Genomic DNA, 17,938 nt, shown 5'->3' with positions numbered 1-17,938 from the left:
CGCCCTATAGCTTTACTTTCCTGTCTATCTAAAGCTTTTGAATCAATCCTTAACCGGAAGATTCAAAAGCACCTTTCCACTTCTAACCTTCTATCTGATCGCCAGTATGAGTTCCGCAAGGGGCGTTCTACTGGCGGTCTTCTTGCTCTCTTAACTGATTCTTGGTCATCCTCTCTTAGCCGTTTCGGTGAAACTTTCTCAGTTGCGCTAGACATATCGAAAGCCTTCGATAGAGTCTGGCACAAGTCTTTGCTTTCCAAACTGCCCTCTTTCGGATTCTATCCTTCTTTCTGTTTCTTTATCTCCAGTTTCCTCTCCGGCCGTTCTATCTCTGCTGTGGTAGACGGTCACTGTTCTTCTCATAAACCTATTAACAGTGGTGTTCCACAGGGTTCTGTCCTACCACCCACTCTCTTCCTATTATTCATTAATGATCTTCTTTCCATAACAAACTGTCCTATCCACTCATACGCTGATGACTCCACTCTGCATTATTCAACTTCTCTCAACAGAAGACCCTCTCAACAGGAATTACATGACTCCAGGCTGGAGGCTGCAGAACGCTTAACCTCAGACCTTACTATCATTTCCGATTGGGGTAAAAGGAACCTTGTGTCTTTCAATGCCTCAAAAACCCAATTTCTCCACCTATCAACTCGACACAATCTTCCAAACACCTATCCCCTATTCTTCGACAACACTCAGCTGTCACCATCTTCAACACTAAACATCCTCGGTCTATCCTTAATTCAAAATCTTAACTGGAAACTTCACATCTCGTCTATCACTAAATCAGCTTCCTCAAGGTTGGGCGTTCTGTATCGTCTCCGCCAGTTCTTCTCCCCCGCACAGTTGCTATCCATATACAGGGGTATTGTCCGCCCCCGTATGGAGTATGCATCTCACGTGTGGGGAGGCTCCACTCACACAGCTCTTGGACAGAGTGGAGTCTAAGGTTGGTATTGTAAGACTCTCTCGCTTCTCACATCAGCTATTTTTAAAGGTCAAAGAGGGGGTCAGTTGGGTTCTAATGAGTGTTTCTTCGGGTTCACATTACAGAAGAAGGGTCGAACTACCACCAGGGTCATCAAACTACTCCTGGAAATGCCCACAACTCCTACGAAAGCCTTGTCAAATATGTGTTCTTGGGCGGCGAAATGTTTTATAATACGACCCTAAGGCTCTTCGTCTCATCAGCTCTCCTACTCTTACTGGTAGTCTTCTACCTCTTAATTTCCGCCGCCATGTTGCCCCTCTTTCTATCTTCTATCGATATTTTCACGCTGACTCCTCTTCTGAACTTGCTAACTGCATGCTTCCCCCCCTCCCGCGGCCCCGCTGCACGCGACTTTCTCCTCATGCTCATCCCTATACTGTCCAAACCCCTTATGCAAGAGTTAACCACCATCTTCACTCTTTCATCCCTCACGCTGGTAAACTCTGGAACAATCGTCCTTCTTCTGTATTTCCTCCTGCCTACGACTTGAACTCTTTCAAGAGAAGGGTATCTGGACACCTCTCCTCCCGAAGTTGACCTCTCTTTCGGCCACCTCTTTGGATTCTTTTTGTGAGCAGCGAGCAGCTGGCTTTTTTTTATTTATTATTGTTTACTTTTTTGTGCCCTTGAGCTGTCTCCTTTGTTGTAAAATAAAAAATAAAAAAGTGGAGAAATTGAGTTTTTGATGCGTTGAAGGACACCAAGTTCTTGTCCCAGTTGGAAATGATAGTAAGGTCTGAGGTTAAACGTTCTACCCTCTCCAGCCTGGGATCATGTAAATGTCCTGTTGGGTGGGTCTTCTGTCAAAAAAATATTGAGCAGTACAGAGTAGAGTCATCGGGGTACGAGTGGATAGGACAGTTTGTTTTAGAAATAAAGATCATCAATGAACAAGAGAAAGTGAGTGGGAGACGGAAAAGTTGGAAAGTTTCGTTTAGTCGGCGCAACATGTGGTCATATACCGGAGAGAGACAGGAGGGGGAAGGAATTATAGGAGAAGGGAACAGATCCCAGGAGACGGGACACAGCCCCCGATTAATACCTGGTACCCATTCACTGCTGGGTGGACAGGGGCGTAGGGTATCGGAAAAGCCGCCCAAATTTTTCCACTCCGCCCGGGAATCGAACCCGGGCTCTTGCGATTGCGAGCCGAATGTGCTAACCACTGCACCACGAAGCCCCCCTGAGTGGGAGATGGAACAGAGCCCTGAGGGACACCACTGTTGGTAGGTTTAGGGGAGGAGCAGTAACCGTCTACCACAACAGAGATGGATTGGCCAGAAAGGAAACTGGAGATGAGAGTACAGAGAGGATAGAAAAATCTTCTGAACGCAAGGGATACCTACACGTTATTTTTTACAGCGAGGGAGACAGCTCAAGGGGGAAAAAATCAACAAAAAAAGCCCGCCAGACCCTGCTCCATCAAAAGCAAACAGGAAAAGAGGCCAACAGAGAGATCAATTTCGGGAGGAGTCTTGACACTCTTCTCTTGAAAGAGGTCAAATCATAGGCAGGAGGAAATACAGATAAAGGAAGGTTGTTCCAGAGTTTACCAGCAGAGGGGAAAGAGAAAGAAGATGTTGGTTAACTCTTACGTAACGGATTTGGGCAGTATATGGATGAGCAGGAGTAGAAAGTCTAGTGCGGTGGGGCCGTGGGAAGGGGAGAGACCTAAAGTTAGCAAGTTCAGAAGAGCAGTCAGCATAAAATTATCGGAAGAAGATAGAAAGAACATATCCTCAATATTTTTTTGAGTAATTATCCAAACAAAATTAAACTCTATATAAATCTAAAGTAATGAAAGGCAACGCTAAATGACCCAGAAGGACACTAGTTCTGGGGCTGCTTTCTTTTATCGTTGTGACAAATGACGTCGCACGCATGGTTTGGCGGGTCTTGGTGCTGGCCTGAAGGTTTCGTGATGGATCATGTGAACGAGACTCCGTTCCCTGGACATCCATGTCATGGCTTACAGTTGTTACCTTTACCATAGAGACAACACAGTTACATATTTTTTTATGACGTAATGGACGAAAGGGTGATAGAACTTGTGCGTGGTACTGGAGATATTTCATAAAGCTAACAAAGACAGCAGGGATAATCTGGGTAACATGAAGGTAAGGAAAGTGTATGGCGGGAAATGTAAATACAAATTTTGCAGGAAGTTTATTTATCATGAAATGATGACAAGTGTAATCAAACTGCATGCCCAGATCCATATATCATCTACTTTTAATGAACGGTAAGCCCGTATCACAATTACTATAACCTCTGCGTGCAGATTCACAATTTTGTTGACGGTTTTTGGACCGACAGGGAAAGAACCGAGTGGATACACAACAATTTGATGGATTACATATCGGAACCATTACCGCCAATGTGAATGTATTTTATATCAGCGATGTTTTTCATTCCGGGAAAGTAAAAGATCGAGTTCAGTTAAACAGCTTCCTGATTACAATCTCTTAAGGGGCAGTCGTTGATCCTAAAGGCGTTTGGTGTGCGAGTTGATCCAGTCCACAAAGTAAGACACCTCCGTGTACACACCTGGATACTCCGGGCGGGCACAGCCATAGCTCCAAGACACCAGCCCTGCCAGGGTAGACCCGCAGGCCAATGGTCCCCCAGAGTCTCCTTGGCAAGACCCCACTTGTGCTGCAGTGCCACTGTGGAATGCATATTATGTAGTCTTGTTTCATAATACTAGTATCATTGCTATTATTATTATTATTATTATTATTATTATTATTATTATTATTATTATTATTATTATTATTATTATTATTATTATTATTATAATTACTGTTATTAATAATAATATCAGTTATTATTATAATTAGTAGTAGTAGTAGTATCATTATTATTATTATTATTATTATTATTATTATTATTATTATTATTATTAGTAGTAGTAGTAGTAGTAGTAGTAGTAGTAGTAGCAGCAGCAACAGCAGTAGTAGTAGTAGTAGTAGAAGTAAAAGAAGTAGTAGTAGCAGTAGTAGTCGTAGTAGTAGTCGTAGTAGTAGTAGTAGTAGAAGTAAAAGAAGTAGTAGTAGTAGTAGTAGTAGTAGTAGTAGTAGTAGTAGTAGTAGTAGTAATAGTAGTAGTAGTAGTAGTAGTAGTAGTAGTCGTAGTAGTAGTAGTAGTAGTAGTAGTAGTAGTAGTAGTAGTAGTAGTAGTACTTGCCGGCGCTGGTGAAATCTCATGCTTTGGGGGAGGAGGAGAGGGATATGCTAGCACTTCCCCCAAGAATGGGTAGGATGGGGATCACCAACCCTGAGAAGCTGGCTGATAAGGAGAACCAAAACTCCATCAGCCTTACCAGGTCACTCATCAACAGGATCATCGCTCAGGAGGCAGAGGGCGAGATAGACCAAACATAAATAAGATAAATTAAAAGAAAAATCTCAGAAGAAAGGCAACAGGCCCAAAAAGACGAGCTGGACCGTCTTACACACCGCCTGTCCACAGAAATGGGTATAAAAATACACACAGCACAGGAGGCAGGCGCCTCTAACTGGCTAACGTCATTACCAGTCAGAGCAAAGGGCTTCAGCCTCAACAAACAAGAATTTGTCGACGCCGTTGCTCTGAGATATGGCTGGCCGATTGAGGGATTGCCTGATCTCTGTGCATGTGGATCACCAAATGATGTCACCCACACCATGACATGTAAAAAAGGAGGCTTCGTCTGTATTCGACACGATGAAGTGAGGGATCTGACAGCCAGCATGCTCGGGGAGGTATGCCAAGACGTCACTACCGAGCCGGCACTGCTTCCCCTGGACGGTGAACACCTTTGGTACAGGACAGCCAATACCTCACAGGAGGCACGGGTTGATGTAAGTGCCCGCGGAATCTGGGTGCGCGGACAGCGGGCGTTCATGGACATCCGTATATTCGACCCGATGGCTGCCTGTCACCGGAAGCCGCCCACCACAGGAACGAGCAGGAGAAGACAAGGGCATACGGTGAAAGAATCCAACATGTGGATCAGGGCAGCTTCACCCCCCTCGTCTTCACCGCATTCAGCGAGATGGGTCCCAGGACCCAATGCTTCTACGCACGCCTCGCGGAACTAATTTAAGAAAAGAAGCATCAGCCAAGGAGCCACGTTGTCGACTGGATGAGGTGTCGCCTCTCGTTCTCCCTGCTCAGGTCGGCCATCCTATGTCTCAGGGGCACCAGACACTCTGGCCCAAAAGCCACCAACATCTCCAATACAGATTATGAAGCCACAGTGGTGGAGAGTGACATTAGGGTGGGTCGGGAGCGACTTGAGTAGGGAAGGAAAGGGGGATCTGGACGTAATAGATGATAGGTGATTTAGTGCTAGGTAGTATTAGTGATATGGTTGGATGCCACAGTCATTAGCGAACAGAGTTGGGGCTAATGACCTCCAAGCTATGGAGCCCTCCATGATTGTGTCGAGAAAATAAACATGGGTGGAGGTATCATATATATAGTAAAAAAAAAAAAAAAAAAAAAAGTAGTAATAGTAGTAGTAGTAGTGCAAAAGTAGAAGTAGTAGTAGTAGTAGTAGTAGTGTAAAAGTAGTAGTAGTAGTAGTAGTAGTAGTAGTAGTAGTAGTAGTCTTTATTTCATAATGCAGGATATATACACAGTTGTGATATATACACGTATTACACAACTATGAATACAAATGTTCCTGTTCCTCGAAAACAACTAATATTAAAATAATTCTTCACACATTTGAAATTGTCATAAATCAAGGATACCTAAAGATATTCAATTAATAGGCATAAAGCATACAGCAGCAGCAGCAGCAGCAGCAGCAGTAGTAGTAGTAGTAGTGGTAGTTAATGTATCAGATTTTTACTTTTTTTATTATTTTATTTATAATTGTTATTATTATCACTATTGTCGTCACTATTATAACTTTAATATTACGTACGCTAACAACAAGGAGTTTCGGCGCTGTTATTTATTTGACTGTTTTTAAGCATGATTTAGCGAAAACTGATTGACTGATTGTTTATTATTGCAGGTATACAATAGAGGGAAAGGGAAGAACCTGCCATCTCAAACCCCAGACAATACATAGTGTGATTGTACTGCTATTAACATATCTGCAGGTAGCACCATGAAACAAAAAAAAAGGTGTAATGGCAGGGAACAAGTGCTATATTAAAAACAAAAACAATAGCATTGATGAGCTCAAGGGGGCAGACAAAAGGGACTGCACCCAGAAACTACAATCAAGGGACAAATGTAGGATACTCACTTAACATAGATGAAAGAACATTATCCAAGTGGCCCTGTGGGAGGTAAGCACTGATAGAGAGACATTGCAGGACATAATCATGGAGCGTGTGACCCCCTGGCCCAGCACACAAGCTGCAAGGGGCTGGGGCAGTCCCACTGACCTCCCAGTAATACCTATAGCCCAGCCTCAGACGCATCACCACACTATCATAGGATACACTGTGTCTGCTATAAGTGTGGGTACAGAGACTCGATTCCTGGGAATAGGGAATGCTGGAAGCACTGCCGTCATGACATCGCAAGGCAAGCTGAGAGGTGACAGACTCACTAACAAGAGATCTAAGTCTACTCTTAATATAATTATAGGTGTACTCAACACCTGGGTGTGTACAGTGAGATCATCAGAGGCAAGACGAACAAGTCTGTCTGCCTTTTCATTATGGGGTAGTCCAACCTGTGAGGGCACCCAAATTAAGTATGCATTAGCTATGGGTTAATGCATACTATGGCTATGGGCTATGGGCACTGAGGCACATGCAGACTATGTCAGAGTCAGAGGGAGAGGAAGACAGGAGTGTATACAAGGCACACTATGTCAACACACAGGTACACAGTTTTCCTTAGAACTACAGTGATACGGAGGGCCTCAAGTATGGCACAGAGTTCTGCCCATGTGGAAGACAGATGGTCATGAAGCCTCTTAGAAACCTCAGTGTCAGTGTATTCAATGGGGGAGGTATAGTCTCTAATACACAGGTTTCTGAGGTTACTGACAGCAACCTCTACTCTGTTCCCTCCTACTATCTCTGTCCTCAATTTCAATCTAAAGCTGGATGTTTGTAATGTGTATATTATAATGTACATGTGAATGTACATGTATATTATAATGTACATGCGTCTACGTACGCAACGACATCACTTGCTCTCGTGCCCACAACCTTGACTTTTTTTAATTTTCCACCATCTGGCTAAGACTTCATTGTCATTCTATTACTAAATACATCTGTGCTGTTTATCTTTCACCTAATTCTACTAACTATGTAAAATTCTTTGACTACCTGAACTCTAAAGTGGAGCACATCTTGACCCACTCTCCCTTCGCTGAAATCTCCATCCTAGGAGATTTCAATGTTCACCACCAGCTTTGGCTTTCATCCTCTTTCACTGACCAGCCTGATGAACAAGCCTACAAATTTCCTCTCCTTAATGACCTAGAGCAGTTGGTTCAGCACCCTACACGTATTCCCGACCGTCTTGGAGACCGGCCCAACATACTAGACCTCTTCCTTACCTCTAACCCTTCTGCTTACTCTGTCAAACTGTTCTCTCCGTTGGGCTCCTCCGATCACAACCTTATTTCTGTATCCTGTCCTATCGCTCCTGTACACCCTCTGGACCAACCGAAGAGGCGATGCTTCTGGCATTTTGCTTCAGCTCGGTGGGACGACCTGAGGATGTACTTTTCAGATTTCCCGTGGAATGATTACTGCTTCCAGGATAGAGACCCCTCTGTGTGTGCCCAGCGCATCACAGAGGTGATTGTCTCAGGAATGGAGGCATACATTCCACGTACTTTCTCTACTCCCCATGCTAAAAAGCCTTGGTTTAATCACGCTTGTTCTCGTGCTGTCAAAGATAGAGAGGCAGCTCACAAAAGGTGTTAAGGTGTGTGAGTGCTGCGCGTCCGGCCAGCTGGGCAATGTTATGGGTGGACTTGAGGGAAGGGGCGGAGCAAAGCCCAGGCCAAGACTGCTTCACTTCTGGGACGTCATGCCCTCTCCTTCCATTATTCCTCCAAGGGTGAGACGCCACCGCGGGGAGCTGGGGGTTGCCGGCTTGCCGCACAGTGCGGGGATCGGGTGGCGAGGGAGACTGTTGAGGGGACAAAGTTTGTGAACTTATGTTATTATCATTATTATGAACCTTTCTCGGAGCTCTTGATTATTTTCCAGTTGTTACATAACCGAAATTCAGGGCACTGCGTTTCTATTGCACCTAAGAGTCTGACAACGCCTAGTCGATTTAACTCCGAACTGTTTTAACCACCATCAAAATACATGTCTAGCTCACCGGTGCTGAGCCCGGTGTGGTTGAATTTTAATGATTGTAATGCCATTTGATTCGCCCCATTTGAGCAAGTGTTCATTGTAAGCTTCGATTTGGTCTTCATATTTTATTATCTTTTAGGTCGCTTATCAACGAACCTAAGTTATTAAAATAATATTTTCACTGGGTGACCCCTCGAGAATATCATTAATACCGCAGTAAAGCACACACTCAGTAGGAGTTCGGTTCAGTTTTCAGACTCAGTTGATTTAGCGACCTACGTTAACTTCAGATCCACGAAGCAAACCTTACATTGTAGTTAGAGGCAGCTAGGCCGCTGATTGGTTGATGACGTCATTGGCCTTGCAGCGAATCACAAGCAGGTTTACATAACCGTCAGCCAATCGTAGGGAGCCTCCTCCAGCTGTCGCTTCAAAGCAACCCGTTCTCTTTTCCCATTTTCTTCCTTTTCAGGCAAACTGTACTAAATCGTAATCTAGGAACTTAATTATTTCGTTGTTTGCTTCACATTTACGTCAAGGTAACTCTGCTGCTCGATGTCTTGTTATCTACGAACATGCTTAAGGGGAAGAAAAAGAAGATAAGGAGGAGATTGAGGCAGGAAGAAAGCAAAGAAAAATATGGGACAAATATCGAGGCAGACAGGAACGAAGGACGGAGGGAAGAAACGAGAGAAAGTTAAGACTGTCTTGCCATATCTGCAGCCCAACTCATGGGCTGTCACCCGACCAAGGTCCATGGTTCCTCCAAGGAGGGACAAACCTAGAGATGGATGGACGAATGAATGAGAATCGAGGTAGGATGATGAAGGAGAGGGAAGGTCTAGCAATCCCCCGGCCGGGCGTCGGTGTTGACATACCGCCCAACCATATCATATGCTTCTAAAAGTGTGTATAATCTCATCATTTTATAAAGAAATGGGCTTCTTCTACTCGCAAAGTTATATTTCAAGTTGAAAAACGCGATTTTTAAGCATTTATATGTAAGTACGATAATATTGTCAGCGTTTACTACACCTCCGAGGCAGTAGTTATTTAACAACAAATTTAGCGTCACACAGAGCAACGAAAAGCTTTGTGGATCCGCGCGCTGACTTGTGACGTCATCAATTAGTTGGTAGTTATTACCGCGCGAGCTTTGTCGATCGCAGTTTTGTTGTTGCGGCCCAAAACTGCTCACTAACGCTTTGTGGAGTCCGCCCCAGGTGAATATTGGCGCCGTGGATGGACTTTACGAAGTAGTTGTCGTCCAGGTCGCTGGGAAGAACTCTGCGTAAGCTAGTGACCCCAAGGAGTAGACAGTGTGGAGGAGATGGATGGTTGTTCGTTACCTTGGGCTGTCCCCTGCTGCTAGAGGTGAGCATCTGTTCCAGGCCGTTCACTCGTTCCCGGAGTGCCCTAATAGTCTCGTATACATGTAGTGCTGACTTGCCTGATGGGCGAGCCTCCCATAACCCACTTAGCCAGGGGGGTACCTCTTTGGCCGACTGGTAAAGGAGTGGCTCTCCCGTTACGCTGGTCGCGGGTTCGATCCCTGGCGCCGGCAAACCTTTCCTTGTCTGGATTAGTTTCTCGTGTGTTTCGTTACACGCAGTGGCCGTGTGGGAGTGTATTAAAGAGCAAATTCTGGCATTTCACTAGTGACAAGGCGGTGGCATCCTCTCCTGTGGTTCTTTTCTGTCACCCCGAGAGGGTAACAGGTAGAGTGATGGCCCATACTCTTCGAAGTTTTTAGAAAATGGGAACTCAACACACAGAAATTAATTTAAATGGGAATGGGGAGACGTGTAATGCTGACTTGTCTGATGGGCGAGCCTCCCATAACCCACTTACCCAGTGGGGTACCTCTTTGGCCTACTGGTAAAGGAGTGGCTCTCCCGTTACGCTGGTCGCGGGTTCGATCCCCGGCGCCGGCAAACCTTTCCTTGTCTGGATTAATTTCTCGTGTGTTTCGTTACACGCAGTGGCCGTGTGGGAGTGTATTAAAGAGCAAATTCTGGCATTTCATACAGTCTTGACCTCTTGGTGTGTAGTTTAGCTTTGATATTCTCAATATCGAGAGCCAATTTGTAGACATCTGATTCAGTCTTGTCATCGAAAAGTTCTAGATCGGGACTGACCGAAAGAGAATTCTGTTATCATATCAATCAGTTCGCTTTTTGTCGCCCATACTTTTGTTGAAGTTGGTGTCCAGCAGTGGTGGGCACGGTTCCGCTAATCCGCTAACCGCTAATTAGCGAAGCTAACTTTTTGGGTAGCTGATTAGTGTTTTCGCTAACTTTGGAAACAGTTAGCGGACCATTTAGCTTCCGCTAAATGTAGTTCCTCCGCTAACTTAACTCCACTAAAATATTCATACAGGTTTGTTCTTGTCCGTTGTGAGCAGACACAGCACCAGTTGAGCCACATGGCGCAATAATTCCAGGGCTTCTACTTTTTGGTAAATCACGCCTTAAAGTTGGGTAATTGTCCAACTCTTTGAAATTTGGATTTAATAACAAGAATTCGATATTTTCCACTGACAAGAAATAAACTTAAAATAATAAAAATCAATGTCAGCCATGGAAAAAAGTAAATAATGCGTAAATTTCCGGGAAATCTTTGGTAAAATTTACGGATTTAGGATAAACTGGAGGCTCTATTCTCTTCTCTTCTTGTTGTTGCTTGTTGGGCTCTTTGTTCAGTTCAGCTGCGACCACCGTGTAGCCGCGTTCATTACTGTTGCCTTGTTTATCGTTAACGACGTCATGGGAGGCGACCCGAGTGAGGACGGTTTTGTTCCGCCTGACGATGCTGACCCTGTTAGGGAGCCGGCAGCAGCTGTGGGTGAGGTGGAGGACACTCAAGCTGACGGCCAGGAGTCCCAGAAGTTCCAGAACCCGTGGCCCACCAGGAGAAGTACTTTGTCCTTAAAATCAAGAGATATGACGAACGCCAATGTCTTGCACTTCCGGTGCGTCATGTGCCACCCCAAAGAGACCATCATTAACGGGCAGACGGGGTTTTAGAGCCAAAATACTAAACCGAAGCTAAATCCATATAAAAAAATTGCGGTTAGCGGTTAGCGTTAGATTCCACTAATTTATTTATCAGTTTAGCGGTTTAGCGTAAGGGAAGCTAACGCTTTAGTTAGTGGATTACCAGTTAGCGAAGCTAACTTTTCGGTTAGCGGTGCCCACCCGTGTCCGTTAGCAGATGCTGTTGTGTGTCAATGGGTAAATCTAATTCTTCAAAATAATTCTTTTCACCCATGTTTGTTTTGTATCGTTTGAGATCTAATGGCCAGGATGTGTGTGGGTGGCCAGGACGTATTTCAACTGCCAGGAGTACTAGTAGGCCACTTTGTATGCGTAGGCACTTGTTTCAGTGTGTGGGGGTGTCTGGGAAGCGTCACGGTTGTCTTGGCAACGCTTTGACGTCATGGACAGTGCGCATGCGCAAGCCCAGAGAAAAGTGTCAAGGGTTGGTTAGCCTGTGTGTTTAATTTTCATAGTCCCAATCCATGCAACTGCGTAAACTCAACCAACACGTTCTTACGGTTTTCAAGTACCGCTGGATGCTTCTGGAGCGTCGGTAGGAGCCCAGTTTAGCGTTAGCTTGAGAAAGTTTGCAGACCAGGATTTGCACCCATCCATACACATAAGGCCAGAGAGAAAGAGAGAGAGGGAGAAAGACGAGAGGGATGAGGAGTAAAACACACACACACACACACACACACACACACACACACACACACACACACACACTTTCTTTATAACTTACTGTTCGTTTCTTTTTTCTTTTTAATATCATTAAATTTTTGCTTCTTTGCTCTTTATTTCACGTTCTTTCTCTCTAGCGGGGTATCTTAAAAATTATCATTTGCAATTTTCACTTCTATGATTTTATCTCTCTTCCAATTTTCTATTTAATATTCTTACATCTCTCTCTCTCTCTCTCTCTCTCTGAGATGGGATTAATTTTGAATTAGCACTTATCATATCACTGACATATATTAGAAAATGAATTGGCCTTAGTATTGACCCCTGAGGGACACCTTTAGTTACGGTTTTAAGTATTGAAAAATTGTTATTACAAAAAAAATTATTGTCCTCTGTTAGAGTGGTAACAAATAATTTTAGTGGTATTCCCAGTATTTCAATATATTTTTTCTTATCAAATATAATGTTATGACCTAAAATATCGAAAGCTTTGGATAAGTCAATAAATATCACAACTACAAATAATGTTTCTTCAAGATATTTATAAGTGTCACTGACAAAGTGGAGGATTGCGGTCTCTGTGGAACGATTTGCTCTATCCAAGCTCCTGGTCAATTGATAAATAATTTTGCTCTAAATATTTGTTTAATCAAGTAGCAATTGCCTTTTCATATATTTTGCTAAAGGCAGGAAGAACAGAGATGGGACGATAATTATTTATATCATTCCTGCTGCCAGTTTAGCGAATAGGGATAACCTTAGCTGGTTTACATTTGCCGGGAAAAATTCCTGTCTACAACGGAAGGTTAATTATGTTAGTTAAAGGGCTTTATATGAGTGAAGCTGCATGTTTAAAAGCAGTTTGGGGTATGTGTCGTCACAGCCTGGGCGGAAGACTTCCGAATTTTGGCCACGAACTCGACGCCGAATTAGTTCGTGAAAAAATTCGGCGACCGGTTCGCCGACATGACCAAGATTCCTTCAGTTCGTGACCATTCGGCGACATGTCGGCGACATGTCGGCGAATGCTCATGACAATTCGGGGACAGTTCGGAGACATGTCGCCGACTATTCGGCGTCCATGTCGCCGAGCTCAAAATCTGAAATTTTAACGTTTTTTTTTGTCGCGGAATAACTGGCGACAAGTCTCCGAATTGTCTTCGCATGTCCCCGAAGTGTCGGCGACATGTCGGGGACAATTCTCCGATAGTGCCAAGATTTCTGACAGCTGATCATCTGATGCCCATGTGGCATATAAAAGCATGGGAATCCGCGCCTACCTCATGGACTACTACAACACCCGGGGAGCAGTGACCTGGCAGGACAGAATTGTGGGCGAGTAAATACCATGTGTGGTAATATGGAAACATGGAAACATGGAAACGCAGGCAACAGAAAGCCTATTGGCTCATTACGAGGTTGCCCGCTTTGGTGATTTAATCTGCTCGACAGCCACTTGGGGCCTGGGGAGCAGATGAAAGCACCTCGATATTGAGGAGCAGATAAAAGCACCTCGATATTGAGGAGCAGATGAAAGCAACTCAATATTCAGTTTACTCCCGACGCAGCGAAGTGACGGTCGATTCTATATTTGAAGGAGTTGATAGTATTCGCATTTACTACTTCTGAAGGAAAATTGTTCCAGTGACGGATGACTCGGTTTGAAAAGAAACTCCTTCCGATGTCTGTGTTACATCGACTAGACTGAATGGGTAAACCGTTATTTCCAGTTCTTGAGTTGGTTTGCAATTCAAAGAAATTGGAGTAATCGACGTTATTGAATTTTTTCAGATACTTGAAGATTTGAATCATATCTCCTCGTAGGCGTCTTTTCTCCAATGTAAAGAGATTGAGTCGCTTGAGTCGTTCCTCGTACGGTAGAGCCCTTAAGGTTGGTATCATTTTCGTGGCGCGTCGTTGAATCCTTTCCAGTAAATCAATGTCCTTTCTGTAATTAGGAGACCAGAACTGTACTTCATACTCGAGGTGGGGTCTTACCATGGAATTATACAAGGACAGCATCACGTCTGGCGTTTTACACTCGAAGTTCCTCGCTATGAACCCGAGCATAGTGTTGGCTTTGTTGTATGCTTTTTTACAGTGATTCGCGTGTTTCAGGTCACTGCTGATAGTGACTCCAAGATCCTTTTCCTCCTGCATCGCTTGCAGAGGTCTCCCATTCATGATGTATGTGTGGTTACTATTTCTGGACCTAATGTGCATGACTTTGCATTTGTCAACATTAAAGGACATTTGCCATTTTTCCGACCATTCGATAATGTGATTGAGGTCTTTCTGAATGATTTCGCAGTCGGTCTTTGTGAGGGCCTTTCCCCCCACCTTAGTGTCATCAGCAAATTTCGATATTGTGGATTTCAGTCCTGATTCGAGGTCGTTAATATATATGATGAAGAGAATGGGTCCCAGCACTGATCCTTGAGGCACTCCACTAGTGACTGGAAGCCAATCGGAAGGCTGTCCGTTGAGTAGTACTCGTTGTTTTCTGTCGGTGAGCCAATCTCTTATCCACGCGATCAGATTGGCTCCAATGCCCGCCAAGTGCAGTTTCTTAAGGAGTCGCTCGTGCGGTACCTTGTCGAAGGCTTTCTGAAAGTCCAGGTATATAACATCACTGGGGATGACATAACATCTATGGGGATGATATATATATATATATATATATATATATATATATATATATATATATATATATATATATATATATATATATATATATATATATATATATTTTTTATTTTACAGCAAAGGAGACAGCTCAAGGGCACAAAATGTAAACATTAATAAAAAAAAGCCCGCTACTCGCTGCTCCTAAAAGAATCCAAAGAGGCCGAAAGATAGGTCAGTTTGGGAGGAGGTGTCTGATACCCTCCTCTTGAAAGAGTTCAAGTCGTAGGCAGGAGGAAATACAGATGAAGGAAGATTGTTCCAGAGTTTACCAGCGTGAGGGATGAAAGAGTGAAGATGCTGGTTAACTCTTGCATAAGGGGTTTGGACAGTATAGGGATGAGCATGAGTAGAAAGTCGAGTGCAGCGGGTGGAGGGGGAGGCATGCAGTTAGCAAGTTCAGAAGAGCAGTCAAGGTGGAAATATCGATAGAAGATAGAAAGAGAGGCAACATTGCGGCGGAATTTAAGAGGTAGAAGACTATCAGTATGAGGAGGAGAGCTGATGAGACGAAGAGCCTTTGCCTCCACTCTGTCCAGAAGAGCTGTGTGAGTGGAGCCCCCCACACATGAGATGCATACTCCATACGAGGGCGGACAAGGCCCCTGTATATGGACAGCAACTGTGCAGGGGAGAAGAACTGGCGGAGACGGTACAGAACGCCCAGCCTCGAGGAAGCTGATTTAGTAAGAGATGAGATATGAAGTTTCCAGTTGAGATTTTGAGTTAAGGATAGACCGAGGATGTTTAGTGTTGAGGAAGGTGATAGCTGGGTGTTGTCAAAGAATAGGTGATAGTTGTTTGGAAGATTGTGTCGAGTGGATAGGTGGAGAAACTGTGTTTTTGAGGCGTTGAAGGACACCAGGTTCTTCTTGCCCCAATCGGAAATAATAGTAATGTCTGAGGCTAAGCGTTCTGCAGCCTCCAGCCTTGAGTCGTTAAGTTCCTGAAGGGTGGGTCTTCTATTAAAAGAAGTTGAATAATGCAGAGTGGAATCATCGGCGTAGGAATGGATAGGACAGTTCGTTTTGGAAAGAAGATCATCAATGAACAACAGAAAAAGAGTGGGAGATAGGACAGAACCCTGTGGGACACCACTGTTAATAGATTTAGGGGAAGAACAGTGACCGTCTACCACGGCAGAAATAGAACGGTCAGAAAGGAAACTGGAGATAAAGGTACAGAGAGAAGGATAGAAACCGTAGGAGGGTAGTTTAGAAAGCAAAGATTTGTGCCAGACCCTATCAAAAGCTTTTGATATGTCCAGCGCAATAGCAAAAGTTTCACCGAAGCGGCTAAGAGAGGATGACCAAGAGTTGGAGACCCCAAAAATATAAAAAAAATTACTTTTTGTGAAAAAAATATATTTGGTAGGTATACATTTTTTAAAAATACATGTGCATGTATTATCAGATTGAAGATGATAAAAAAAAACTCATAGTAAACCTGAAAAAAGCTTCCTAGTGTGTTTTAACGGGATCGCGATCCATCAATAAACTTTATCAGCCCATATCTCAAAACATAAGTTATTCCCCTTCTAACGTTAACCTTGGAGCCAGTTTTAGCTTGATTTCAATGAAACAAAGACTAAAAGGCAGAGGAATACTTTCTCTTCAAATAATCGTCGCTGTTTTTTTTATATATGTCTGGTTTAATTTTATATTAATATTTTTTTGGTCAAAAAAAGGCAAAAAAAAAACACATTTAAAAAAAAATCATAAAACAAATTCAAAAGCTGAAATGAAAAATCTAACGACGTAGAAACATTTCATATTATAACGTCTCTAAGTCACAGAAAAATGAAGGTTTGCTTTTAAATTTTCGTTGTAGTTGTAGTTGGAGGGGGGGGGAGGGGGACAAGAATGGGGGTCAATGTCTAATGTTGATGTAAATGATGCCAATACTTCAACATAAAAATCAGAGCGATTCATGCATATTTACCGGAGATATGGCACCCCCGATCTAAACCGGACTCTCCCCTTAAGAAGGCTAGGAGATCACCAGTAGAACGCCCCTTGCGGAACCCATACTGGCGATCAGATAGAAGGTCAGAAGTGGAAAGGTGCTTTTGAATCTTCCGGTTAAGGATTGATTCAAAAGCTTTAGATAGACAAGAAAGTAAAGCAATAGGACGGTAGTTTGAGGGATTGGAGCGGTCACCCTTCTTAGGTACAGGCTGTATGAAGGCATACTTCCAGCAAGAAGGAAAGGTAGATGTTGACAGGCAGAGGCGAAAGAGTTTGACCAGGCAGGGTGACAGCACGGAGGCACAGTTTTTAAGGACAATAGGAGGCACTCCATCAGGTCCATAAGCCTTCTGAGGATTGAGGCCAGAGAGGGCATAGAAAACATCATTTTGAAGAATCTTTATAATAGGCATAAAGGAGTCAGAGGGGGATGAGGAGGAATATGCCCAGAATCGTCCAGAGTGGAGTTTTTAGAAAAGTTTGAGAGAAGAGTTCAGCCTTAGAGATAGATGAGACGGCAGTGGTGCCGGCAGGACTGAGGAGTGGCAGAAAAGAGGAATAAGTGCAGTTGGCGGAGATGTTTTTGGCTAGATGCCAGAAGTCACGGGAAGAGTTAGAGAAAGCAAGGTTTTGACATTTTCTATTAATGAAAGAATTTTTGGTTAGTCGGAGAATAGATCTGGCACGATTTCGGGCAGAAATGTAAAGTTCATAATTAGCATTAGTTTGAAGGCTCTGGTATCTTTTGTGAGCTACCTCTATCATTGACAGCACGAGAACAAGCGTGATTAAACCAAGGCTTTTTAGCGTGAGGAGTAGAGAAAGAACGAGGAATGTATGCCTCCATTCCAGAGACAATCACCTCTGTGATGCGCTGAGCACACACAGAGGGTCTCTATCCTGAAGCAATAATCATTCCACGGGAATGGAAAGTACATCCTCAGGTCGTCCCACCGAGCTGAAGCAAAATGCCAGAAGCATCGCCTCTTCGGTGGGTCCAGAGTGTGTACAGGAGCGATAGGACAGGATGCAGAAATAAGATTGTGATCGGAGGAGCCCAACGGAGAGAACAGTTTGACAGAATAAGCAGAAGGGTTTGAGGTAAGGAAGAGGTCTAGAATGTTGGGCCGATCTCCAAGACGGTCAGGAATACGTGTAGGGTGCTGGACCAACTGCTCTAGGTCGTTGAGGATAGCAAAGTTGTAGGCTTGTTCACCAGGATGGTCAGTGAAAGAGGATGAAAGCCAAAGCTGGTGGTGAACATTGAAATCTCCTAGGATGGAGATTTCAGCGAAG

General features: G+C 43.9%; 1 protein-coding gene and 1 non-coding gene across 4 annotated transcripts in view; both read right to left on the bottom strand.

The window, feature by feature from the left end:
• Positions 1–2,103: 2,103 nt before the first annotated feature.
• Positions 2,104–2,177, bottom strand: Trnaa-cgc (transfer RNA alanine (anticodon CGC)). Its single transcript has one exon. It is a non-coding gene; the product is annotated as a tRNA-Ala (tRNA).
• Positions 2,178–3,150: 973 nt separating this feature from the next.
• LOC126999199 (trypsin-1-like) overlaps positions 3,151–17,938 on the bottom strand; it is a 126,629-nt gene continuing 111,841 nt past the window's right edge. For all 3 annotated transcript variants that reach the window (XM_050861524.1, XM_050861525.1, XM_050861523.1), the window contains exon 7: positions 3,151–3,663. In XM_050861524.1, the coding sequence (XP_050717481.1) occupies positions 3,483–3,663 (181 nt within the window). In that variant the 3' untranslated portion in view covers positions 3,151–3,482. The remainder of the gene's footprint in view (positions 3,664–17,938) is intronic.

This window comes from Eriocheir sinensis, chromosome 16, assembly GCF_024679095.1.
Source record: "Eriocheir sinensis breed Jianghai 21 chromosome 16, ASM2467909v1, whole genome shotgun sequence".
Lineage (NCBI taxonomy): Eukaryota > Metazoa > Arthropoda > Malacostraca > Decapoda > Varunidae > Eriocheir > Eriocheir sinensis.
Note: the sequence above shows the minus strand (reverse complement) of the source record. Positions and strands in the feature narration are given on the sequence as shown.